Raw genomic sequence first — 24,984 nt, forward strand, 5'->3', positions numbered from 1 at the left:
TGGGGTGAGCGTGGTGGCAAAGCATTGCCCGCAGCTGTGAAAATACGGTGTTATTTTTATCCCAAGGGCTGGCTTGCTTAAACGAGTTCTGCTTCATCAGCTGGGGGGGGATGCATCCCTGGGCACACACGCAGGGCACAGCTGTCCCCATGGCTGCTGGGCACCTGCTGCTGGGGAGGATTTGGGGCTGGGACAGTGGCCCTGGGGTCACCTGGTGGTGCCATGAGGACTGCCTTATGCCCTTCATTGCTGGCAGCGAGGTGTGGGGAGCAGCGGTGGCAGCTGGGCTGGGTGTGCTGGGGGTGTGTGCGCTACTGCAGCGTGTGTGCATAGAGGTGTGTGCAGGCACAGGGTGTGTATGAGTCCAGAGTGGCTGGGGGGGGTGTGGAGGGGGGGGTGCATGGAAGGGGGGGTGCAGGGCTGTGTGTGGGCAGGGTGTGAGCAGGGGTGGATGTGTGCAGGAGTGGATGCATGTGGGCTGTGCCTGTGCAGGGCTGTGTGTGCACACAGGGTGTGTGCAGGGCTGTGCGTGTGTGCAGCGCTGGGTGTGCGCGGGCTGTGCGTGTGCAGGGCCCGCGGGAGCCGTGCCCGCCCCCCCCCCCCGCCCCGCGCGGGGCACCTCGGGAGCGGCAGTTCCCCCCCGGGGTCGCGCGGCCGCGGCAGCCAGCGGGCGGACTGCATTTCCCAGCAGGCCTAGCGGGCGGCGCGCAGCCAATGGGCGCACGGGCTGGGCGGCGGCCGGGGTATATAAAGCGCCGCCCCGCACCGCGCGGTCCAGCCTCACCTGGGAGCGCAGCGGAGCGGGACGCAGCGGGCAGCGGCGGCAGGTACGGCGGCGGCGCTCTCGCCGCGGGGCAGCCGGTGCGTGCGGCTGTGCCGGGGATGGGGGGTGCCGCACGTAGGGCTGCTGCCAGTCGAGGGGCTCTCCGGGGCGCCCGTGTACGGGGGCTGCGGGCGGGGGGGTCGCGGGATGGGGACGGTCCGCGTGCGGCGGGGAGCGCGGCTGGGGCGGGCTCCCGCGGGGGATGCGGGAGGTGCCCCCGCCGGTGCGGGGCTGCCCGGAGCCGGGGAGCGGCGCGGTGCCCCGCCCTGCGCTATTGTCCGCGGCGGAGGCCGGGCGGGGGGGGCCCGGGCGGGCCGCCCATTGTCTGCTGAGCCCCGTCCCCGGAGACACCCCCGGGCACCTCGGCTGACCTCGGGGGAGGGGGCGTGGGGTGTCTCGCAGGCAAAATGTGCGACAAGCCAGACCTCTCGGAGGTGGAGAAATTCGACAAGAAGAAGCTGAAGAAAACCAACACGGAGGAGAAGAACACGCTGCCCTCCAAGGAGAGTAAGTGTGGCCGGGGCCGGGCAGCGCTTGGCTGTGCGGGGGGCACGTGTGGCCCGTGGCGCCCCCGGGTGCGGGTCTCACCGCCCGGGCAGCCGGCAGAGGGAGGTGGGCTGGGGTGGTCAGGCTCTGTCCCAGGGGAGGCCGCTGGCCCCGAGGTGAGCGGTCAGGGTACAGCCCTCTGGGGTGGCGGAGGGCTGCTGCCTGAGCTGCTGCCTCGGGCCATGGCTTCCTGAGGGGAGCTGAAGGCAGGTGCCCAGTTTGCTGTCACACCCGTGTGTGTCATCACCTTCAGACTTGAGGTGTTTGTCTACCCCGCTTGCGGTCAAACCACAAAACTGGGTGCGAGGGCCTGAGTGATGGCTCTGCAACCTTCTCCAGTAGGTGTTTCCACAAAAAAGCACCGGAGATTAATGGACCTCTCTTCTCTTGCAGCTATTGAGCAGGAGAAGGAATGTGTGAAGTCTTCCTAGAGTGAGATGGCCTGGCAGGAAGAGCTACTACTTGATTTTTTTGCTTTGAATTAATCATGTGTGGGGTTTTTGTTTGGTCTTTTTTTTGTTTTTAATTTACATCATGTGTAGAAAACAGCTCCATCGCCTAATCCACTGTCCCACCTTGCTGGCAGCTTTGGTGGGTGGTGGGAACAAAGCATGGCCCTCTCAGTCCATCAGTAGCCTGGCCCAACTCCATCTCTGCTGCTCAGCCAACTCCTGTTGACAGCACTGATCTTGCTGTAATGCAGTGGGGAGGTGAGCAAGGGCTATAGAGGCTCCTGGGGACGGTCCCCTTCTGCCTTGGGGAGTGGGGATCCTTTCTGGCCTGACCCATGGCCTGGGTCTGTCTCACATAGTCTTCACCAACAGCATTTTGTAGCCTCACTCACAGTTTTTTGTCTTCCTTGGGCGGGGAAAAATGATAAGTTTATTATAAAATAAAAAATGTAATGACCTACCTGTGGCTTGTGGCTTCTTCTCTGTTAAAAGTTCAGGCTGCAGCCTGGCTTGCCCTTGGTGGTGGGAAGGTCTTTGCTTGCTGTTGTTCTTACAGGGTGGTTCCTTGCAGAGTGAGTCTGGCTTGGTGTTTGTGTACAGCTCAGTCCCTGTGGCCTGGGGGAGACCAGAGCCATGAGCATTGCTGGTGTGGTGAGGGGGCTGGGGTCTCAGCTGGTTAAGGCCACTGTGTTCTACTAGCAATCCCACCATCATAGCAGTTTGTTGCTGCACCCTCAAGTAGAGGCTAACCTGAGCCTTCCTACCTGAAGGCTGAGCCTCCTGCTTCAAAGAGGTTGGTGTCCCCTGCCTAGAATATAATTTGTGGAGCTGGGCTGGCTCCTCACCTGTGCAGCTGGAGAAATACCTGTGCTGGCAGTGTGGATGCTGGCCTGAGTCCTGCTGGTGCTGCAGCCAGGCTGGCTCAGTCCACACAGTTCTCAGAGCAAATCTCCCCTCGCTGCCTGGCACAGCCCTTTGCTTCACCTTGAGCCAACTTCGGCTCCTGCCCTTGGTTGAAGGAGGTTTTTGCAGCCTTGTAAGGACAGATTAATGCAGTAGATCCCTTGGGTACCCTCTAGGCTGATCCCAACCCTGCCCTGCAGAAGTGGAGATCCCCGTGTCCTGCAGTCAGCCTCCAGCACAGTGTGGGCAAGGGGGAGCTGGATGGAGTCTGACAGTGCCTCCAGGTCTATGGTGAGGTTTCCTGGGTGCTGCCTGGATTTCCTCACCTCCACCCAGCCTGCAGGGTGACTGAACGGGCTGCTTACGGAGGAGGTGGAGGCAGACTGGCCAACTAGCAGTTTTGGCCAGTGTCCCCAGTGAGCCTTGTTAACTGGAAACAAACAGGACTGTTGTGCCTGTCTGGACATGGTGCCTATCTGCCTACTACCTCCACCCACACTGCCTGCAAAGGGCTGCAAATAACACTGCTTGTGTGGCTGCAACTGCCTTCACCCTTAAAAAGCGGAATTGAAAGAGCTGAAGGTAAGAGGCTGGTGTTGCTGTGCTGTCAGGACAGCGTGTGGGGTTTTCTGTGGGAAGAGGGTGGTGGGGAGCGGTGCTGAGGCCAGCTGGGGCTGCTGCTACACTGGGCTGAGCACTAGGTAGCCCAGCACATGCCAGGGTGTCCATGCCCCTTCAGCATCCTAATGTTCCCAGGACAGCACCCTATCCTGGATGTGGGAAACCTTTTCCCAGTGCCAGCTGCTGGTGCAGGCTGTCAGGGTGGCAGCAGCCGCTCATTGCCCCGACAGAGCTTGGCCCTTCCTGGTAGTGGTCGCTCTTGCCAGGCAGGGCAGGCTCAGCTCTGTGCTGGGGAGCAGGCAGCAGGCCTCTTTGGACCCTTCTGTGAAAGCAGAAGGTAGAAAAGTCATGTCAGCAAGAGTTGGGCTTTGGAGCGGCAGACAGGGCTCACAGACCATTAAAGGTTAAGGAACTGCTTCAGCATTTCCACCTCCTGCAGAGATGCTTTGCAATCCCTTGGCCACTTGATGCACCCAGGCTGGGAACTGGGTCAAACCCGGAGGTAAAGCCATCCTGAGCCCTTTCCCCATCCCCGAAAGCCAGAGCATGAGCTGAACCAGTTGAAGCTTTTGGCATGGAAACTCAAAGTGGCAGAGCTGATCCCCTCTCCTCGGTGGGACTTCTGGGGATAGTGAGGTCTTGGCGGCTGCTCCCAACACTGCCCCAGTGCCTCTCCCTCCTGCACACTCTTAGCCACACTGCAATCGGCCACGCTGCACACACAGAAAACCATTGGTCAAGTTAACTCCCCCTGAGTCATTTGGACCCCTGCAAGGTCACAGCATGAGTGTCCCATCCCTGGCACTGTCATGCTCACAAAAACCTCCTCACCCCGTGCTGCACACATGGACAGCAGAGACTTTGCCCAGGGGGGTGCCAGGTGCCCCAGGCACCTGCTGATTGTAGTTGCCTCAGGTGATAGGGTTGATGGCTCCAGGAGCCAGCAATGCTCCAGCACTGGCCCTGAGCCTGCGGCACTGGTCCGTGGGACCACCTTGCTGCATCCTGGGGACCCATGGGGTGAGAACAGGGGTGCTGATGCACCTAGGTTTGGGTTGCTTTTTTACTGTGGCCACCCCAGGGATGCAGCGATGCAAGTTTAGATAGACATGGGATTAATGCCCTAAGGAAACCACTCCAGGGCCTGGCAGCCTCAGCACAGGCCCAGGAACAACGGTTGGAGTTGGGGGCAGCTCCCCAGCCCCAGCAAACCCATCTCGGTGGGTCATATGGCCGATGTGGCTGTGCCCACCTAAAATGAGGGCAGCCCCAAGCACTTCTCCCATCTCCACCCCTACCAGAATGGTACATGGAGAAGTAGCAGATACATTGCTGTATCCTCAGGTCTGAGGATGAAGAGAAAGTTGTTTTGCAACTCCGTACCCAAAATGTCCTTGTTGTGAGCAGAGGATCAGCTAGTAAGGTGAGAAACATTACAGAAAAGCCCTTTATATCAACACTTTCCCTCCTTCCCTGCCCCAGACCCCCCTTTTTCACCCTGGCACGTATGGGCACACAGCTGCCAGTGGTGTGGGAGGCCAGGACACTTGCCAGACTGATGTCCCCTAGAAATGTGGTGGCTCCAGCAGGATGGGCAGCTCGGGCAGCATGGGCTGCCCCAGCAGCCACCCATGCACAAAGGATGCCATCCCAGGAGGTCTTCCTGGCGGGGCTTGATGCCGCCCTCCCTTGCTGGGCACCGGGTAGGTTATATGTGTAAGCTCCTCCTGGCAATATCTGTGCCTCTCCCCAGCTGAGGCCTATCCCGCTGCTCCCAGGGCAGGATCCTTCCACCTCGATCAGGTGGTGAGCTGTGGCCAGCACTGCAGAGGAGAGAGGAGGAGGAAGCTGAGTCACCAGCAGGAGGAATTTGGGCAAATACCTGGTGATCAGCAGCACAGGGTGAATTCAGTTCAGAGCTTGTGGCTGCGATGGGCGCCTGCCCTGCTGCTGCTCCATCCCCTCTGACTCAGCCAGGAGACGATGTGGCCCCATAGATGTTTGTGTGAAGGATCACAACCCCATCTCTCAGGAGGTGCCTTAATCAGCTTGTGCATGGCCCCACACCAGGCAACCCGGTGTCCCCCTCCTCCCAGCCGTGCACCCACCCTGCCAGGCTGTGGCACCCTCTGCGCATCCTGCAGCACCACTGGTGCTGGTTTGTTGTGCAGGTGGCCCAGTGCAAGGGAGGCTGTTGCGTGCTGGCAGCCGGGGTTTTCCCTTGGCCACTCTCCATCTGGCAGCCCCCAGAGCTGCAGCAGAAAGTGGTGAGAGCCAAGAGGTGGTGGTGACCAGGGTCTGGGGCAGCTCCTGGGTTTGGACAGCAGGGAATTGCCAGCTCCAGCCCACACTGCCCGCACTTGGACAGTCGGTCCAAGCAAACATCCCCTTGGAAGGTGTGGGTTTATCACCAGAGCAAACAGGATAAGGCAAAGCCAGCCTGTGTGGCTGGACAGATGCTGCAGCTCTCCCATGTCCTGGTCACCCCCCCTGCCCCACGACTCCCTGCATCCCCAGGGAAAATGTGTCACTGCCTCTGAGTCACTCGGGTCAGCCCTTCCCCATCAGGTGTCCCCTGCCCGGGTGGATGCACTGCCAAGGGCAGAGCTCAAACACTGTGGTGGCAGTGGTGGAGAGAGGGGGCGAGGGGGCAGCAAGCACAAGCTGCCAGGGAAAACCTCTGCTGGGAGTTGTTGGGGAGAATATATGCCTGAATGTGTGCATGCATGGGGGTAGTTATATGTTTGGCTTTCAAAGGGAAAGCAGAAGAGACTGAGCAGTAACAGGGAAATGAAAGTGTTGTGCGAGCTGCTGACTGTGGTCCTTTGGGAATGGAGCTGATGGGAGGCCACCACAGGGTGAGAGAGACGTATGACATGGCACTGTAGGTCAGACAGTCCCCTAGGGACACTCAGTGACACAGGGAGAGGATTAACAGACAAGTTGTCCCCATCCTGTGGCAGGGAGCGATGCCATGCTGGGGAGCCCCCATGGCCCTGAGGCAGGAAAGCCACCATCCCTGACCAGTGGCTGCAAAGGCACCAGCACAGCGAGCCAGGAACCTTCAGACAGCCACACTGGTAAACTCACCTGTAGGCTGTGTGGTGGCTGGCAGAGCTGAGCCGCCACACTCAGCACACGCCAACACCACCCCTAGAAGCAGAGAAGTTATTGCTGCTCTCGAAATAATGCCCAGGAGGTCAGGTTTACCGGCAGGAGCTTACTTATCTCCTGCCAGAGAGGACTCAGCCTGACTAATGATGAACCAGGAGTGCTCAGAGCTTCGTGCCCTCTCCTCCGGAGCCCCAGCAAGGACCAGGCTCCTGCCAGCGTTCAGGTCTAAATAAAGCTGGGAGTTATGCACTGAGCCACCCCACACCCTCCCAGGCTCCCCGCATTTGCTCAGGTTGTTGCCGGTGCAGGGTGCAGGTGGGAGCAGCTTTGCTGCGTGCCTTTGCCAAGCGGCGTGTGTGTTGCTGGCGCCTGGGGCTGCTGAGCCCTTCGGTGGCTCACAGCCTGCTCCCAAGCAGCAGCCAGAATTAATTGCTCATTTCTGGCCCCCCCCAGTTGCATTCTGCAGATTCCCGTGGGCCCGTGGGGCTGTGCTGGGAGCTGCAGGAGCACATGCTCCTGCGGGGGGATACAGCTCTGGTGTCATGCAGCAGTGCCCGCATTTGTGCCCGAGCCGGGGCAGCTGATGGAGGAGTGCTTTATTTTAGGAAGCAGCTGGCTCACACAGGAGACATTGTTTATCGTCTTTCTTCCCCCTGGTGCTTTATTACAAAGGATTATGGCATGAAAAGCCATTTTGTTTCCCTGCTCCCAATGCATAGCCCCCACTTTGTGATTTATTCCTCTCTACAGGCAGCAGCTGCAGTACGGCACCCCAGGGAGCTGGGAGGAGACAAGATGGGGGCTCAAACCCATGGCAGTGATGGCAGCAGGGATGCATCCAGCACCCAGGCTGTGGCACGGCTGGCTGGGGTTTGCCAGGAGTGCCTGAGACTGCTATCGACTGCGCAAGTGCCTGCATGATGTGAGGAAACCTCAAGGGGTAGAACAACAAAATCAAAGCCTTTCCATGGTGGGTGTCAACTGTGAGGTGGCATCGCCTTGCTTTGTCTGGTCAAAGGCAGTGGTTGGTGTCCTCTCTCCAGTGACATTGCTGTCCCCAAGCTGGGTGTGCCACTGCTGGTGCTCGTGGCACTGTTTGGTGTCACAGCTCCAAGCCTGCCTGGATGAGCCTGTGGGGGAATGTCCCGCTGCCCATGGGGACCCGGGGACAGCCTGGGTGCGGAGAACATGGTGCAGGGTACAAGCCGGGCACAGAGGGTGCAGTGCAGGACAGAAGCAGGGGGTCAGCGTGGGAACAGGGCCGTTTGTTGCTTCCCCCAAAATCACCTGCGGACAGGGCAGAGGCACCTCCGAAGCAGCAGCAGGAGTGGCTTCCCTCTGGCCCTCTGCCCAAGCGCTCTCCTTGCCAAGAGGCAGCAGCCGGGATGCCATGTGCTTCTCTGCCCGCCTCCTCTGTCCCTGCTGCCACAAAGCCCACTCTGCCGTCGAGTGCCTTTGCTGCAAGCCCTGGAGCAGAGCCCGTGCAGCAGGGGCCAGGCTCCCCCCTGCAAGGCCACAAGCTGGTGCCTGCCAGCCGCCTCTGCAGCTTTCCAGGAGCCGGTGCAGGAGCGATGGGCAGCAGATAAGCCTGTTGCAACAGATGCCTTGTGCTGCTTCCCAAAGCCCCAGCCCGCCTGTTCACCTACATCAGGGTAAAATTATGGCTGGTGCTTCCTTCTGTGGTGCTGCCTGCTCTGCTACCCTGTCACCCCACGCATCCCTCACAACCAGCCAAGGGGCTCTGGGGGTGAGCTGGGAAGGGCTGAAGAGGTCATGACAAAGGCTGTGGCAGTGGCACGCAGCTCATGGTGACACTGCTAGCCGCAGGGCTGCGGTCGAGCTGGGGCAAGACCCTGCTTGCAGTGTTGTGTCTCAGGGAGGTGGCTCAGCAGCCCAGGCACATTCCTCTCCCTGCTCCCACAGCCCAGCTCACGAAAACAGCACAGGGCACTTCTTTAGGGCAGCTTGAGCTCTGTGGGGTGCAGGGGGATGCCTTGGGGGTGGTGGGGGGGAGAGGCTTCCCCGGCTTTGCTCTGGCTATGTTGGTCCTGGGGCGGAAACTGGTGTTGTGGTGCCTGGAAGCCTGTGCTCAGAGCCATGGGCTCCGGGGAGATGGGGGTGGCCAAGGCTAGGGGTGGCAGGGCTGTCTGGGGGGAAAGTGCTGGGGGTGTTTCAGAGTGGGTGCCATGGGCTGGAGCTGCTACCAGGTACTGGCCTTGGAGAAGCAGCTGCAGAGCCGGGCTCTGGAACAAAGGAAGAGGCCCAAGCCCCAGCTGCAGCACGGGGTGGGGGATGAGTTCATCAGGGCATGAGCTGGCAGCGCTTTGTGTGGCCATGGGCTGGCAGCGGGGACAAGGCTGTATCAGGGCTCCTCACCTTGGCACCAGCTTCCCCGTGTTTGTCGTAACACTCAGAGCTGGGAGTGAGAGCCAGGTGGCAGGCACATGTGTCGCAGCCTTTCTGGACAGGGACGCAGCCAAGCTCAGGGAGCAAAGCCTCTCTTGCTCCAGGAGCCCGGCCCCTTGCAGATTCCTTGCTGCACTGCCCTGGTGCTGCCCGCACTGCTCTGGCCGTCTGTGCCAGGCACACGGCTCCTGGGCAACGTCCCCATCTCCAGGTGGTGTCCAGGGCCCGCAGGCAGGATTCTGTCCTGCCTGCAGTGCTGGGGTGATGCTGGCTCTCGGCAGGCTTCCCATGAGTGCAAGGTCATGCCCAGACAAACCCATTCCTGCTTCATCCTTGAGACCAGGGCTCAGGCTCCCAGGCACCATGGGAAGCATCAGCCCTCCCAGCAGCTTCCCACTACCCCTCCCCCCCTACTCTCTGCTGGGGAGCTCAGCAGGGAGCCCCACTTCTGCAATTCACCTCCTATTCTCAATTCTCTCCTTGTCCTGCCAGACTTCCACAGGAGAGGGTCCAGGCTCCCCTCCCCACTGCGGGGCCAAGCAAGCCACACTGGGTTGCGCCACCAGACTGTGCCACCACACTAGGATGGCGGAGCCATGAGACAGTGGCTGTGACACCATTTGCAACCCATCAAGCCATGGTTAGCCTCCTTGGAGGTCTCCTTTCACTTGTAAAATATATTTATCCCCAAGATGCTGTGTTGGGTCTGGCTGAGATGGAGTTAATTTCCCCCCTACCATCCCTCACAGTGCTGAGCTGGTGCTGGTGGCTGGAGCGGTGCTGATAGCACAGGGTGCTTTGGCTGGTGCTGAGCAGCGCTCCCACAGCATCACGGCTGTCTCTCCAGCATCGCCCCCATCACCGCTAGGCTGGGGGTGGGCAAGGTCTTGGGAGGGGACACAAACTGATCAAAGGGATATTCCATACCATATGACCTCTGCTCAGATATAAAAGGTAAGAGAAAGGAGGAGGAGGTGGAAGGCATTCCTTATCAAAATGTTTGTCTTCTGGAACAACCACTATGCATACTGAAGCCCTGCTTCCCAGGAAGTGGCTGGATATCTTTTGTTTGTCTTTGATTCTGCACACAGCCTTTTGCTTTCTTGAACTGACTTTATCTTGACCCACTACTTTTTCCATCTTATTTTCTCCTCCCCTGTCCTGCTGAGGAGGGGAGTGATAGAGCGGCTTGGTGGGCACCTGGCATCCAGCCAAGGTCAACCCACTTACAGTCCTTTTTGGTGCCCAGTGTGAGGCAGGAGACAACAGCAGTTTTGTAGTAAGTGTGCTATAGCTATAGTAGTTGTTAAGTAGTAAGCTTCTGCACGGGTCATGGAGTTTTTTTGGCTGCGCTGCTTGTTTTGCTGAGCTTGGGAACGTGTTAGTACAAACAATGGCTGTGTGCTTTGCCCTGGCATTAATGGCCTTGCTGTGCTGGGGGAGCTGTCTTGTGGAAAGGGTGAGGGAATGCATCTCCCTCTTCCTGCCTGGGATTGATGTGGGTGGTTTTATTGTGCAGGCTCCTGAGGTCCTTGCTCACCCTTATGTGAGCTGTTTAACATTACTAACACATAACATATTATGGGGTTTGTGGAATGTGGTGTCATCCTGCTGTAGGAGAAGACAACTTTTGGGTGAGGCGATGCTGAAGCATGCCCTGAGGCGGCTGGTCCCTGGGTGGCAGGGGTCCCTGGGTGGCAGGGTGCGTGGAAAGATTTGGGTAGGTGCCTGGGGTGGTTATCACCTCCCGTAGCCTGGGACTTTACACCTGAACAGGCAAACTGATGTGCCACTGGATAGAAGGGTGCCTTGCCTACCAGTAAAAACCAGCAGCTTCTAGCACTGCTGGGGCTTGGCCTGTGCCTGCCGAGCTGCAGTTCGGTACTGTCAGAGGACTGTGATTAAGGCAGGGACCCACACCACCTCTGAGAACACCTTGACTAAGGCTGGGATGCAAACTACACCTGAGGGCATGATGGTAGAGACAGGGATCCAGACCACATCTGAGGACACCATGGTTGAGGTGGGGACCCAAACAACAACTACAGTAATTGTCCCCGTAGTGAAAAAGAAACAGACAAGGAGGTCAGTGTGTCCATATCACCAATGAGTAAGAGAGGAGGAAGAAGAGGAAGGGTTTAATCAAGAAGCTGGTCCTTTGGCAAGGAAATTGAACGAAGGAGTGAGGGAATTCAGGTAAGAAATAGGAACCTACCTGGTCTCTGTCTCTGACCTCATCAGAACTTTGAGACATGTGGAAGGAGTACAGCTGCCGGCCGGGTGAGTGGATTGCTGCCTGGCGGCTCCGATGCTGGGGCAGTGGGGCTGACGGTCAGCGAAGGGAATGTAGGGAAGCCCAGCAGCTGGGATCCCTTGCTAGGAACCAGGGAATTGAGAGAGGAATTGGAAAAGAAGCAGCAATTTGCAGTTTCTGGAGGCAACTCCTCTCGAGTTTGAGTGCAAGATACCCATTCAAGGAAACTCTTGTGAGCTCCTCAGGGAAGTGGACTACCACAGCCAAAGACATCCAGTAGCTGAGAGAATTAGCAGTGCTGGAAGTCATCTACAGTGACCTAGACAGTGATGAGGTCTCCAAAGATCCAGAGGATGGCCTGTGCACACAGGCCATGAATCAAAGTGATACTCTTAACAGCTTGGCAGCGATGTATTGTCCAGATATGGATACACCAGCTGTGGAGAGAGTGTCTTCTTGGCTCCAAAACTTTGAAGAAAGTTTCTGTCCCTCTTGACCCCTACAGGCCAGCACCTTGGCTGTCAGGGGCACCCCAAGGGGTCAGTCCCCTCCTGCCCGGGTCAGGGGAAAGGGAGCCCCAGGCACATGCCATGGGCTGCACTCTGGTTCTTCCTGTGTGACAAGGGGGAGGACAATGGGGAGTGGGATGGTGAACCCACCTTCAAGCTGGAAGCCCGTGTATGCAAACTGGGAGGGAAGGCAGTTGTTACAAAGGGGCCACGCAAGAAGCCTGTCAGCTTTGTTGCTGTAGAGACACAAGAAGGCAATCAGCGATCTCCCAGACACAGAAAGACTGAGGTCACCTCCATTGCCCCTGGTGAGGGGACTTCTGGCCTGGCATTGCAAGGGTCAGACAGTGAATACTCTGAGCAGGAACAGGAACAGAGGGTCCCTGCCTTTGGCCAGGAGGAGGAAAGGGGTGACTGGGTATACTGGGCTGTGTGGATTCGATGGCCTGGCACATCAGACCCACAGAAGTATAAGGCTGTGGTAGACGCTGGTGCACGGTGTACGCTGGTGCCATCAGGGTGTAGAGGCACAGAACCCGTGCGGATCTCTGGAGTGGCGGGGGTGCCAAGAATTGTCTGTATCAGAGGCTGAAGTGACCTTAACAGGGGTCAGGTGGGAAAAGCACCCCATTGCGGCCAGCCCAGAGGTCCCTTGTATTCTTGGCATGACTGCCTCAAGAGAGGGTACTTCAGGGACCCAAGAGGTACCAATGGGCTTTTGGTGTAGCCACTGTGAACACCAAGAAGATCAAAGAGCGATCTACCCTGCCTGGCCTCTTGGAAGATCCCTTCATGGTGGGATTGCTGCGAGTTGAAGAACAGCGGGTGCCAGATGCCACCGGGACGGTGCACTGGTAGCAGTATCACACGAGCTGTGACTTCCTGGCTCCCATCCATGAGCTGATTCATCAACTGGAGAGCCAAGGAATGATCAGCAAGACTCACTCACCCTTTAACAGTCCCACATGGCCAGTGCAAAAGTCTGATGAAGGGTGGAGGTTAGCAGTAGGCTATCGTGGCCTGAACGAACTCACACCACCACTGAGTGCTGCTGAACTGGACATGTTAGAGCTCCAACAGGAACTGGAGTCAAAGGCAGCCAAGCAGTATGCTACAGCTGACAATGCCAATGCATTTTTTTGAATTCCTTTGGCAGCAGAGTGCAGGCCACAGTTTGCTTTCACACGGAGGGGTGTCCAAGACACCTGGAACAAACTGTCCCAGGGGTGTAAGCACAGCCCTACCATTTGTCACAGACTAATCCAAAGTGCACTGGAAAAGGGTGATGCCTCTGAACATCTACAATACATTAATGACATCATCGTGTGGGGCAACAAGGCAGAAGAAAAAGAGTAATTCAGATTCTTCTGAAGGCTGGTTTCACCATAAAAAGAAGTAAGGTCAAGGGACCTGCAGAGGCAGTTCTCAGATTGAAATGGCAGGATGGACACCATCATGTCCCTGTGGACGTGATCAAGAAGATGGCAACTATGTCTGCAGCAGCTAGCAAGAAGTAAACACAGGGTCTCCTAGGCCTTGTGGGATTCTGGAGAATGCATATTCCAGGTTATAGTCAGCTTGTGAACCCTCTGTATTGACTAACCCAAAAGAACTATTTTGACTGGGGCCTTGAGCAACAGCAAGCCCTTGAGCATGTCAAACAGGAGACAGCTTGTGCGGTAGCTCTTGGGCCTGTCCAGACAGGGCCAGCTGTGCAAAATGTACTCTGCACTGCAGCTGGGGAGCATGGTCTCACCTGGAGCCTCTGGCAGAAAACATCAGGAGGACCCCAAGGTCGACCATTAGGATTTTGGAACCAGGGATATTGAGGATCAGAAGGCAACCACACCTTGACTGAATAAGACATACTAGAAGCATATGAGGGGGGTTGAGCCGTACAACTTCAGAAGCTGGTACAGAAGCATATCTCCTCTTGGCACTCCGTTGTCCATGCTAAACTGGATGTTAAACATCTCATCTACATGTCATGCAACCAGTGCTACATAGAGTAAATTGGTAGTGTTGATCACACAACAAGCTTGACTGGCAAAACCCAACCACCCAGAAATGCTGGAAGAGATCATGGAGTGGCCATTGCCTGAGGAGGTGGCTTATGCTCAATAACCACCATATAATGAGTTATCAGACGAAAGGCATTATGCTTTGTTTACTGATGGATCCTGTCATGTTGTAGGAAACCATCGGAAGTGGAAAGGTGCTGTGTGGAGTCCCACATGACAAATCGTTGATGCCTCTGAAGAAGATGAGTCAAATCAGTTTGCAGAAGTGAAAGACATCTGAGTAGCCCTAGAGACTGCTGAACAAGAAAAGCGGCCAGTACTGTACTGACTCCTGGATGGTGGCTAATGCCCTATGGGGGTGGCTACAGCAGCAGCAGAAGAGCAAGCAGCATCCCCTGAGGCTTGGTATTTGCCATCCCTGCCCGGTGTGGTCCAGGGCATCAGGGTATGGCATGGTGCTCTGCAGCAGCCTTAGGGCCCTTCTTGCCTTAGCAGGATCTGTCCTGGCAGCTCTGTCTTGCTCAGGAGGTGTCTCACCCCTCCTGGCCTCAGTATTTTTACACACTAAATTAGAGCTCTAATAAATATGTAATGATGAATAATGGGATTAAATGGCTGCGAGGCAAAGGGAGCTGGCAGGGGGAGGTGTGCCATGCTCAGAGACTCACTTCACCAGTGCATGGCCCTGGCAGGACCGGTGCAGGGAATGGGACTGGTTTGGAGTGAGCCCCAGCTGGTGGTGCGGGCTGGACCTGCCACCTGTACCAGCAGCATCCTGTGCTTCTGACCCTGGTGCTGGCATGTACGTTTGGGCACCAAATACATGCCCGAGCAGCACCCTCGTATTCCCCAGGCTCCCCTGGTCCCAGACTACCAACACCCTGCACCCTGCCACGTCCTCCTCACCCCGCTACGATTCTCCTGTTCACTGTCGCCTCCAGCAGATCACCGAGGCTGGTATTACTATAATCCCTGGCTTAATTTAAATCCTCCTCCCATCTCATGTTTTTCCGGGGGGAAGGGGGGGCGGGGAGGAAGGAATCGATGCGCTTCTGTGGCACCCGCTCGGCCCTGGGGCTGGTGCCGGGTTCAGATGGCCAAAAAGCACCGGGCGTCCATGGCAGGGATCTCTGCTTTTGCCTCCTTGAGGAAGGTGGCTGGAGCGCCCCGCACCCCCGGTGAGGGGTGTCCCCGGGTTTTGGAGCTGTCCCTGGGCCGGCACCAGGCACGAGCAGGAAGAAGAGCTGATGGTTCCCCGGGGGGGGACGGGGGCGCAGGGAGCTGCTCCTCCCCACCCCCCCCTGCAGCTACCGGGGTCTGGTCTCTCCCTCCCTCTTCCCTCGCTGTCTGCCCCGAGCTGGGCTGACCTTGACACTGTTTTTCCTTTCTACCATCTGAAATGTTTGTGTTTGCTGCTCTTTCTCAGAAAGCTCCTTCTTTAAGACATTCTCCCTTCTGGTCCCTGGGGTGATGGTGAGGGTGGGGGGCGCCGCACGCCTTCGAGCAGCTGCCAGGCATTTGCCTCCCGCAGAGCTAAATGGGGAAGCAGAGAGAAGCCATTTGTGGTATTCGCAAATTTATTTCTGTACGTCCCCCTTGCGCAGCAGCTGAGGTCCCGCCGGCAGGGCGAGGGACAGGCTCCTGAGCAAGCCAGAACGGGCGTGGAGATGGGGACACGGGCACCCCTGCGTGGCGACATTGTGCGGGGAACTGCCAGGCAGGCAGGCGAGGGGCTTTTTGTGGCATGGGTGTCCCCCGGCTCACACAGGCTCCGTGGAGACCCTGCTGCTGCGACGGGGCACCCGCCCGGTACTACTGGCCTGGCCCGGGCCGGGGGTCGCACTGCACCTGCCCTGGGGCAGCCGCGGGGAGGTGGCGTGGGGACAGCGGGGTGGCAGGAGCAGGGAACGAAGTGACAAAAGAGAGACGGGAGGGGAGCGTGAGGAGGGCAGTGAGGGGACGGGAGGGGACTGGACGAGGGGGGCGGCAGGCGGACGGGCGGCGGGCCAGTGAGGGGCAGGCGGGCGACAGGAGGGCGACAGGCGGGCAGTGAGGGGCAGCGAGGGGCGGGCGGGTGACCGGCGGGGCACACGGGTGACCGGCGGCGCCACGGCCGCTCAGGAGCTCTCGGGCGGGAGCGGGGCGAGGAGGGGCCCGGCCCCGCCCCTCAGCCTCGCGCGGCTGCCGCGGGCAGGGCGCGTGCGCTGCGCAGGCGCGGGGTGAGCCGGCACCTGCGCCCGGCGGGTCAGGTGGGCGGCAGCGGCGCGGAGGGAGGTAAGGGCGGGGGGCGGTGAGGGCGGGGGGCCCCGGCGCCATTTCCCCTGGCCCCCAGGCACCCCTTGGGGCTGGCAGAGCCCCCTTTCCCCCGGCCCCTTCTAAGCGGCCCCGGCAGCCGCTGCGGGGTTGGCTTGGGGGAGCGCAGCGCCTCGGCCGCTCGCCCCTTCTGCGGCCCGGAGGTCCGGCGGTGGGTCAGGCGAGGGCCGGGCGGCCCGGCGGGGGCCCGCCGGAGGGTCTCGCCCGCTGCAGAGCTGGGAGCCGGGTCCTGGGGAGCTGGGAGGGGAGGACACGGGGCCTACCGTGCGGCTCCCACACACCCACCCTGCTGTTTTTACCGGCGAACAGGTGCTGGCGGCCTGCGTGACGGTGTGGGCCCTGTTGTAGGTCGAGGTTACCCTCCGACATGGCTTGTGAAGGGCTAACCGAACGCTGGCTGCAAACGGCGTTGCTAACAGCGGTGTCACGGGTGGCAGTGTGCCTGTCGGTGTCATGGCAGTGTTATGTCTGTCAGTAGCCTGTCAGGCTCTGGAGTAGCCTAGCATAACCCATTAGTCATTTTTAAAACGTCTGCTAGACGCTTGCTAACAAACCATTTCTGAACGGAAAGTCTTGTCAGGACTGATGGTGTGTGTCAGGAAGGGCTTTGGTGACAAGGGCCAGGGACCTTCTTAAACCCCCCTCAGCAAGGGTTTGGAAAAGGAAGAGCAAGGGTTTTGAACAGCTCATCTGCTCAGAGGAGAGTTCCCCAAAGCCATTAGCCCCAGGGACCTATGATGCAATTCCTGTTTGTTGCTTATGACATTTGAATTTTCTTTGGTTTGAAACCACTGCTTTAGAACTGCAGAGGCTGCTCGGATGTCCCATGGACCATCGAGTCAGTTCAGCCATGCTTGATCTGGGGTGTTTCTGTGCAGGGGAAGTGAAATTGGTGAGCCTTCAGTTCTACATTTTCCACAGTAACTTGAAGAGGAAGTTTCTGATTTTGGCTTTGTAGTAAGCACTGGTTGAAAAAGCTGCAAAAAGAGCAGAAACAAAACTGAACAGACCCCCCTGTGATTAATACAGAGGATGTGTTTTGGCCTGGAAGGAGTAGGAGTGCTGGTCTGAGCAGTGTTGAATGCGCCTGTTTTGGTTGATTGCATGTTGGTCTGGTGGTGTCATCACTAAGCAGCACTCTGCGTCCACACCCTTCCAGGAATGTTGGTAGCACCTGTACGCAAGCCAAATCCCATCTCTTTTTGTACCAGGCTCTTGCCAGCTGTCTCACCCTTCTGGTTAGCAGATTCAGGCATGTGTTCAGTCCTCAGATCAGATTCTAGAGTGTGTGGGTAGGCAGGCCAAGCAGATCAAAGCTATCTATGTCCCCTGGATTGAGGAGAGACGGGCTACGCAGCCTGTGTGCTCATGCTAGAGCTCCTTCAATTTATTCTTTTCGTATTTTGGGCTTAGCATCCATAAGTCATTACTGCATTTTCAGCTTCCTAGAGTTCTGCTGTTGTTCTTCCAGCCTGGGTCAATGTTACAAATTTAAAGGCAGTGCACCTAGTGCTGACAGCCTCACTTACTGATGTTTGTTTTTTAGTGACTGTTATGCTGGAGGAAGGTGTTCCCTGAACAGTCCTGGAGACAGAAGCACTGTATATCTAGAGCAGGTATAGTACAGATGGCAGCCAAACAAACTTCTTATTCTGTGTCAGGCCTTTACATATGCTTGCAGAATGTCCCTGGGAGCGGGAGGACTGGTTGGCAATTGGCCTTTCTCTTGTGACTGCTGACTAAGGAACCTGTGGTGTCAGGGTTGTTGCAATGTGAACTTGCACCTGTGCCCTAGCATACTGTCTTGCAAAAAGCCTTGCCAGAAATGAATGGCAAAGAAGCTGGGTCTCTGTGCCTGGGAAACCCCTTCTGAGCTATGGAGATCGCATGCAGAAAACAAGCACAGCTCCAGTTGTGAGGTGAGTCAGTGTTCCTGGGGTGATTAAGAACTCGTTTGCCAGATGAGTTGTATTGATGTTGGCCTGTACATCTTTTACATCCTTCCAGTAGAACAAGTCAGGAGAAATTACTTAGCTATTGATTGTACAGTGCAATGGAAGGCGTGATGACGGTGATCCCTGCTGATAATGCTGTTTCTGTGATAGCCTGAGGATACAGGCCAGAAGAGATGTTTAACTAGTGATGGTATGTTTGGAAAAACTAGACAAGCTTTCAGATACAGAGTTTGCATCAAAAGTGGTATAATTGACACTAAACTCTCAACAGTTGTTCTCGCCTTGTGCTTACAGTGGTGACCAGCTGCTTCCATTTTGGACCTGCTGGAGGACTTGTGTGCCTGAAAGCTTGTCCAGTTATCAGCTCTCATTTCTCTAATAAGAGACAGAATATCTCCTATGTACAAAACTTGTTCAGAAATGGGTATGGAAATACTGTATTCTGTTCTTCAGTGTACAACTTCCTGCAGAATCCGCAAGTCAAATAGCTGTTTTGTACTCTTTCTGAACCCTACAGATTGCCTTGGTACTGCACCCTTCCATCCTGCTGCAATGAGTGGGAAGTCCTTGCTCTTAAAGGTCATTCTTCTTGGGGATGGTGGAGTTGGGAAGAGTTCCCTCATGAACCGGTACGTCACCAACAAGTTTGACTCACAGGCTTTCCACACAATTGGTGTGGAGTTCTTAAACCGGGACTTGGAGGTCGATGGACGTTTTGTGACCCTCCAGATTTGGGACACTGCGGGACAGGAGAGATTCAAGAGCCTGCGAACCCCCTTTTACAGGGGAGCAGACTGCTGCCTGCTGACCTTCAGTGTGGATGACCGGCAGAGCTTTGAGAACCTCAGTAACTGGCAGAAGGAGTTTGTCTATTATGCTGATGTGAAGGACCCTGAACACTTCCCATTTGTAGTCTTGGGCAACAAGATAGACAAATTTGAGAGACAGGTGAGCACAGAAGAGGCCCAGGCCTGGTGCATGGAAAACGGTAACTATCCATATCTGGAGACTAGTGCCAAGGATGACACCAATGTGGCAGTGGCCTTTGAGGAGGCTGTGCGACAGGTGCTGGCAGTGGAGGAGCAGCTAGAGCATTGCATGCTGGGCCACACCGTTGACCTGCACTCCAGCTCCAAATCAGGGTCTTCCTGTTGTTAAGAGTGGCTACTGCTTTGGGAATGTTGCTGGAGCCGGCGGCTGGATTGGAATAAGCACGGGCAGCTCTGGGGCACTCTGAGGAGAGTGGCCACAAGGACAATAGGTGGTTTGCTCACTGAGAAGTTGCAGCCCCGCCATCTGAATTCTGGCTGGAGTTTTCAGGCACAGAGCATGTATCTGCAGGAGGGAGATATTAAAAGAGCATGTAAGCGTAGTCCTGATTCCATCTCTGCCTGCTTTTTAGCAGGTTTAAAGGACTGAGTTGAAGTCCTTTAAATTCACTGAAGACAGTAGTGATCTGATCTGTACCAAGAACTGCCTGCAGAACAAAGCTGAGAGTGCCCTAAACACTCTTTGAAGTATTTTAGTCCTGAACTCAAAAAAAAAAAAATAATACTAGACTCACTAAACTCATGACCTTACTGCCAAAGGAAAGTCTGCTCAGCATACTGAATGAAACCTGTTGCAGAGACTCTAGCCCATTTGACTGTGAGAATGCCAAATACTAGAGTGGCTGAGATGTGTGTATCTGAGATGTTTTTGTTTGGGATAAGTGGATTGTGTCCTGAGAGTGAATTGTGCTGAAAATTGTTAGAGCTCTGATCTGAAGCAACATAGAAAGGAGAGAGAGATGGACCTGTGTTTGTGGCAGCATCGCTTCTTTGTAGCTGCCTATGACTGGTCTGTTTTTCCTCACCTCTAACTTTGTCTTGTGTGAGTGTTACTTTGTGGAGAGACTGCTTCTTGTTTAATATATGTTTCCTTGTCTTTTGTGGAGGTTAAACACCGATCTAGCTTCTCATACATTGAATCCCTGGATGAAAAATACTGATGTGGACACTTGCCAGGTCATGTCAAAGAGTTTAGAGTCACTCAGGAGTTCAGGAGATCTGGAGCATGAAACTTCAGCTGTTTTTTGTCACAAGTAAATCACCGTGTCCAGATGATATGCTCTAGCAGACCAGATGTTAGCTGAGTGGAATGTCTTCTAGGTGTGCAGGTGGCTGGGGGAGTCATGCATGGTCAGCTGTTAAATCCACTTACTTGGTGTGCGGGACCAGTGACCACTGTGCTTTATTAGCTGGCGGATCAGCGTCTTCAGTTGCTTTGGCACGAACATTCCCGTCTGGATGCTGCAACATTCATTTTATTACCTGTTGTGTGAGGTGCAGTGCTGCTGAGCACAGTTAACTCACACTGTTGTCCTGGCTCTTCCTCCCTAGCTGGGAATCCAGTACATTTTATCTGTAATTCATGACAGATTTGACAGGTAGAGGATGTCCACTCAATTAACTGGCCTTTGTTAATGCCTGCTGTGGTCAGTCCACTGGGGAGAGAGCTGCACTGGTTCCACCTCTTGTTCAAAGTAGCTGGAAAATGGGGGGTGGGGTGGGGTGCGGAACCTTTTAGAGAAGGATGCCAGGCTTTGCTGATCCCAGCTCCTGCCCCTGATAGGTGTTAGTCCCAACCTATCTGTGTAGCGGAGATGAGTGCTTGCTGACTGCTGTCTTTACCATTATAACCTCATGTCCTGCAACTCCCCATGCAAACATTTGGCCAAAACTATGGCTTTGCCCATAAGCCCATAGGACCCTGCCACGGGGAGAGCTTCCCTGAGTACATACCCACTAGCTGTCAAATGCAATTCCCACTGTGATAAGCTACTGGATGGTAAATTTTGTAGCTCAAATCAAGCACCCTCGCTTATGTCATGTTTTAAGAGCAGGCAGTGTGCCCTCACTGGCTGGTGGCAGCTAATCCCCATCACTGAACATGCAGGGAGTCTCCTGGGGGAGCTCAGGGCGATCCTGCCCTTCTCCGCAGGGCAGTCACGTGTGGAAGGGACTGAAGCTTTAATGCAAAGTGCTTTAGAGGGATCTGATTTCTAAACAGGGCTGGACACTCATATTCACAGGCATAGATAGGGAGTGCCTGCAGTCTTTGGAAAACCAGGTCTTGAGGTGTAAGAGAAGGCTCTGCCTCTGTAGGTGCAACAGATTTTTACAGCTTATTGAAGTTGTTGTTACTGTTTATTTACCAATGTCTGACCTCCCCAGGCTCTAGATTTTTTCTTCAGTTTAATGCTGCTTGATAGTTCCTTCAGGATCCCAGACTCTGTGCTTGTGGTTCTGATTTACATCTCTGAACAGACATAGTCCCCCGCAGCTGGTTTGTGCAGGGGCCCAGGGTCAGAACGGGCTCAGACCCTTGGGCACTGCCCAGCCCTGCCAGAGGGGCTGCTGAGGGACCTCCCTGGAGGTGAAACTGTCGCTTCCCCAATGCAGATCTCACGGGATATGTGTGAGGGCTGGCAGGCACCTCCTGTGGGAGAGGACAGAGAATGAACGAGCCGTGGTGTGGCATAGGAGGCATGGGTGCAGCATGCTGTTTGCAGTACCCTGGGTACATGTTGATGCTGGTAGCTGAAGCTCAAGAACCTCGTTGTGCACAGGCTGTGCAGATGGTATGTATCAGCGAAAGGTGTTACACAGCATCTTTTATTCCTAACAGACATTGGTTTGTTGACTTGAAAAAAATAAATTATTAGGCTTATGTGTTTTAAAAATACATTTAAAAGGTATAGTATAATATATTTACATTGATTTATTTTAAATGATACGCACAATTTCCAAAGGAGCCAGGGTTTTGAACTCTGTTGCAAAATTCAGTGCTAACAGCCATCCCCTCCCTGTGTCCGCTCATGCTGCTGCAGTTGTTGCTATTGCTACAGAACTGGAATTGTAAAACTGAGATTCTACCTTTATTTAAGCAAATAAAACATGGATGTATTCAAGTGAATTGAGGAAGTGGCTGCCACCTTGGTTTATCAAAGTTCAGGTCGGTTCCTGTTCTCCTGAGGGATGTGGAACTGGGTTGGTTATAGCATCTGACAGAGAGAAGTCACTAAGGGATTGAAAGAGTTGGCTATTCCTGAATCGACCTAGCTAGACCAGTAGTTGAAGGAATATGACTTATTTACCAGCTGAATCCAGTGACCAGTTTTGTCTTTTCAAGTGTATCAGAAAACACTTTCCTAACAGAAACACTCCATATTGCTTCCTTCTGTCACTACATTTTAATTTTCAGCCTAGGCTCTCAGCAGCAAGCCGGGGTACTTTCCTTTGATTTTTTCCTACGATCTTGGAACTGGTCCCTTGGGCTGCAGGGGGTTGTAACCAGGCATGATTTCCGTAGGCTGCTGAGACAGAAATGAACATATGGGGACTGTTCTCTTCCGCTGTCCTGCCGGGACGGTTGCTTATTTTAGGAGGCATTCTCTGTGTTTGCAGAGTCTTTGCCTGCTGTTTCTGTTGGCAGAATCTTCTAGTTTATTTTTCTCCCATGTCTGCTTGCCTACCCACACTTCCAGAAGCAGCATAAGGTTTCAAGTCCTTGGAAGTCCTGCTTTTTAAGTGTGCAATAGAGTATCTGGGGGCCTCTAGCATCTTACTTCATCTGTTTTGAAACAAAGCTGAGAACAGGCAGCCAATACGACCTGGTGGGAGATTGTCCCAGCCTTGGAGGAGTTGGGGGGATTGGGTGAGGCTGTCTCAGTGTCAGTGAGGGTCTGTCTAAAACCACACAGTCTAAAACTCCTGTGATGTGAGATGTTTATAAGAAAATGTGGGGCAGAGGCAGGAGCGATTATGAGGCTGTTTCCTCATTCCCTACTTTGCCATTGCAAACAATAGCAGGGGACTCAGTGGGTTTTGTCATGGGTTGAGGAGCTGATGGGTCTGTGGAGGGCAAAGGAAAGCAATGAGATGCTTCTGTGTGGAACAGATGCTGTAGCATATCCTTGTGTGCTTGTAGAAGAGGAGGAGTGGTGGGGAGTCTCCTGGTACCATCCATCTGTCTGCCACAGCCCTCTGGGGGATTTTGCTGCTCTGGGCCAGGTAGTGCAGCTGCAAGGCTGTGCAGCTGCTTGGTGGGCTGAGGTACCTGAAATCTCTGGAACTGCTAGTTGAGGAGCCCCACATGGCTGCAGATGCCCTGGGGTCACTCTCTTGGTGATGGAGGCGGAGGCTGCTCACACAGTGTATGTTTCCCAAGTGCAGCTCTTCCCTAGCTCCGGAGGCTGGTTCCTCACAGGTGTACAGCTGTAAGGGTGTTTATGGGAACATGATCTCTGGGAATTGCATGTGCTTTCATGTGTTTGAGGATGAACAAAAAGATATAAAGAATGTAAAAATGCCCTTTCAGGAGCCTCTGAACCCCACTTCGGCCTCCACTTAACAGGGAGTTTGTTGCAGCTGTGGTGCCAGGGGTGCTGGCTTGCTGTGCTCTGGAGTAAGGAGCCCTCGCCGCTCTGCCAGGGTGGGAGGCAGTGGCAGCTCTGACAGCAGCTGCCCAAAGGCCTGAGGTGAGTTGGAGACCGGGGCTTGGGACATTCCGTGAAGTCAGTGAAATGGTGGGTTACCTGCTGAGGCGATTGCTCAAGCAAAAGCAATTTGAGAGGGAGAAGGATGCCCCTTGACCCCAGCGCTTGCATGGCTGCTGGAGCAGCCTTTTCCTGGTGGCTGCAGGGGGCTGGTGCATGTGGCCACGGGGAGACGCAATACTGCTGTCTTCATGAGCAGCCAAGCACAGCACCTGCCTGGCTATTGTCAGCCCTTCCCATGAGGACTTTCCACTTGCTATTCCCTCCTTATCCCTGGGCATCTCCCTAGCAGAGCCAAACCGTGCACAGGGACAGAGAGAAACCAGCTGGGTGCCGGAGAGGCAGCAGGTGATACCTTCCTCTCGGGCAGATGGACGGCAGCACCATGTGGCCCTGGCAGGCAGGGCTGCTCGCCAGCTACCACCCCTGCCAGAGCGTCACTTGTCACTCGCCGCCCCTTCCGTGCCTTAACCGAGGCCAGGCCAGCACGGGGGGAGCTGGCGGCGGGTGAGCAAGAGTGTTCCCTGCCACAGCTGGTGTGCCCGCTGTCCTCTCTGCGGAGTGTTGGTGCAGGCAGAGGGATGGAGGGCTGAGCCAGGGCAGCGGGCAGCCGCTGGGTTTGCCTCTAGCGCTGCCGCCTTCCCCTGAGCCTTCCTGCTCATCCTGCACGGCGTTTCCCAGGGGCGAGCCCCGAGCCCGGGCTACGAGAGCAAGGCAGGGGGCTGTGCCCGGGCTACGAGAGCAAGGCAGGGGGCTGTGCCTGCCTGTGCGGCGTCAGAGGAATTTGCTCTGTGCTTAGGGCCTTGCACACGGGCTTGAAGGGCAGCATCTGCATGTCCAGGGTAGCCTTTATTTGCTACTCGCGGGACTGTGCAGGACTGACCGCAGTGTAAATGGAGGCACTAGAAGGAGATGGTAGGGTTTTTCTGAGGCGTGCCTGGTGGGCTGGCTTTGTTTTGGAGGGTCCCAAGGCACCCTTAGCAGGAGACGTGCCTTCGCGGGGAGGGCTTTCCCGGGGAAGCAGGGGTAGTGGAGGGGGAGCCGGGGCACGACGCCCGCCGCGCCCCGGTCGCGCCAGCCCGGGCAGCCGCCGCTGCGGCCGGCGGCCGCGGGGAGGAGACGGAGGACCGGGGATGCGGGAGGCGGCCGGGAGGAGCATCTGCACGGCGGGGCTTCGCCTGCGCAGGCCGCCTCCGCGGGGGTGGGGAGCCGCGGCCGCCCCTGCACGACCGGCCTGGGGTGCCGCCATCCCTCCCCTCCCCTTTCCCTGCGCGGGGGAGGGGGGCTGCTGCCTCGCTGTCCCAAGGGCTCGTGCAGTGTCCCTGGCCGGCGGCAGCACAGGGCTGTCTCCCGGAGCGGCAGGGCGTGGGGTGAAGCAGTGGGAGTCTCCCTGCCTGCTCGCCTGCCGGGCCGGGGGACCTGCTCCAGGGTCCCCTTCCCTGGCCCAGCCTTTGTGGGAGCAAACTACAGCCACATTTCAGCCGCTAGACAGGGGAAAAGTGACTGTGCTGGTTCCCCTCCCTGGAGC

At 56.1% G+C, this 24,984-nt stretch overlaps 2 protein-coding genes across 10 annotated transcripts; both read left to right on the forward strand.

Annotated features, from left to right (window-relative positions):
* The first annotated feature begins 721 nt into the window (after positions 1-721).
* TMSB15B (thymosin beta 15B) lies at positions 722-2,281 on the forward strand. Its single transcript, XM_040614775.1, has 3 exons — positions 722-827; positions 1,226-1,330; positions 1,763-2,281. Exons 2-3 carry the CDS (start codon positions 1,231-1,233, stop codon positions 1,798-1,800), a joined length of 138 nt encoding a protein of 45 aa, XP_040470709.1. The 5' UTR covers positions 722-827; positions 1,226-1,230; the 3' UTR covers positions 1,801-2,281.
* A 13,564-nt stretch (positions 2,282-15,845) lies between these two features.
* RAB9B (RAB9B, member RAS oncogene family) lies at positions 15,846-21,874 on the forward strand. 9 transcript variants are annotated; one of them, XM_040614568.1, is made up of 4 exons: positions 15,847-15,898; positions 17,509-17,578; positions 17,758-17,881; positions 18,435-21,874. In XM_040614568.1, the coding sequence occupies exon 4, from the start codon at positions 18,470-18,472 to the stop codon at positions 19,073-19,075; it is 606 nt and encodes a 201-aa protein (XP_040470502.1). In that variant the 5' UTR covers positions 15,847-15,898; positions 17,509-17,578; positions 17,758-17,881; positions 18,435-18,469; the 3' UTR covers positions 19,076-21,874. The 9 variants fall into 9 exon arrangements, with proteins under 9 accessions (XP_040470503.1, XP_040470502.1, XP_040470498.1 ...); XM_040614566.1 differs by having other exon boundaries at positions 15,851-15,923; XM_040614569.1 differs by lacking the exon at positions 17,758-17,881 and having other exon boundaries at positions 15,846-15,898.
* Positions 21,875-24,984: the final 3,110 nt, after the last annotated feature.

Source organism: Falco naumanni, chromosome 14, assembly GCF_017639655.2.
Source record: "Falco naumanni isolate bFalNau1 chromosome 14, bFalNau1.pat, whole genome shotgun sequence".
Classification (NCBI taxonomy): domain Eukaryota; kingdom Metazoa; phylum Chordata; class Aves; order Falconiformes; family Falconidae; genus Falco; species Falco naumanni.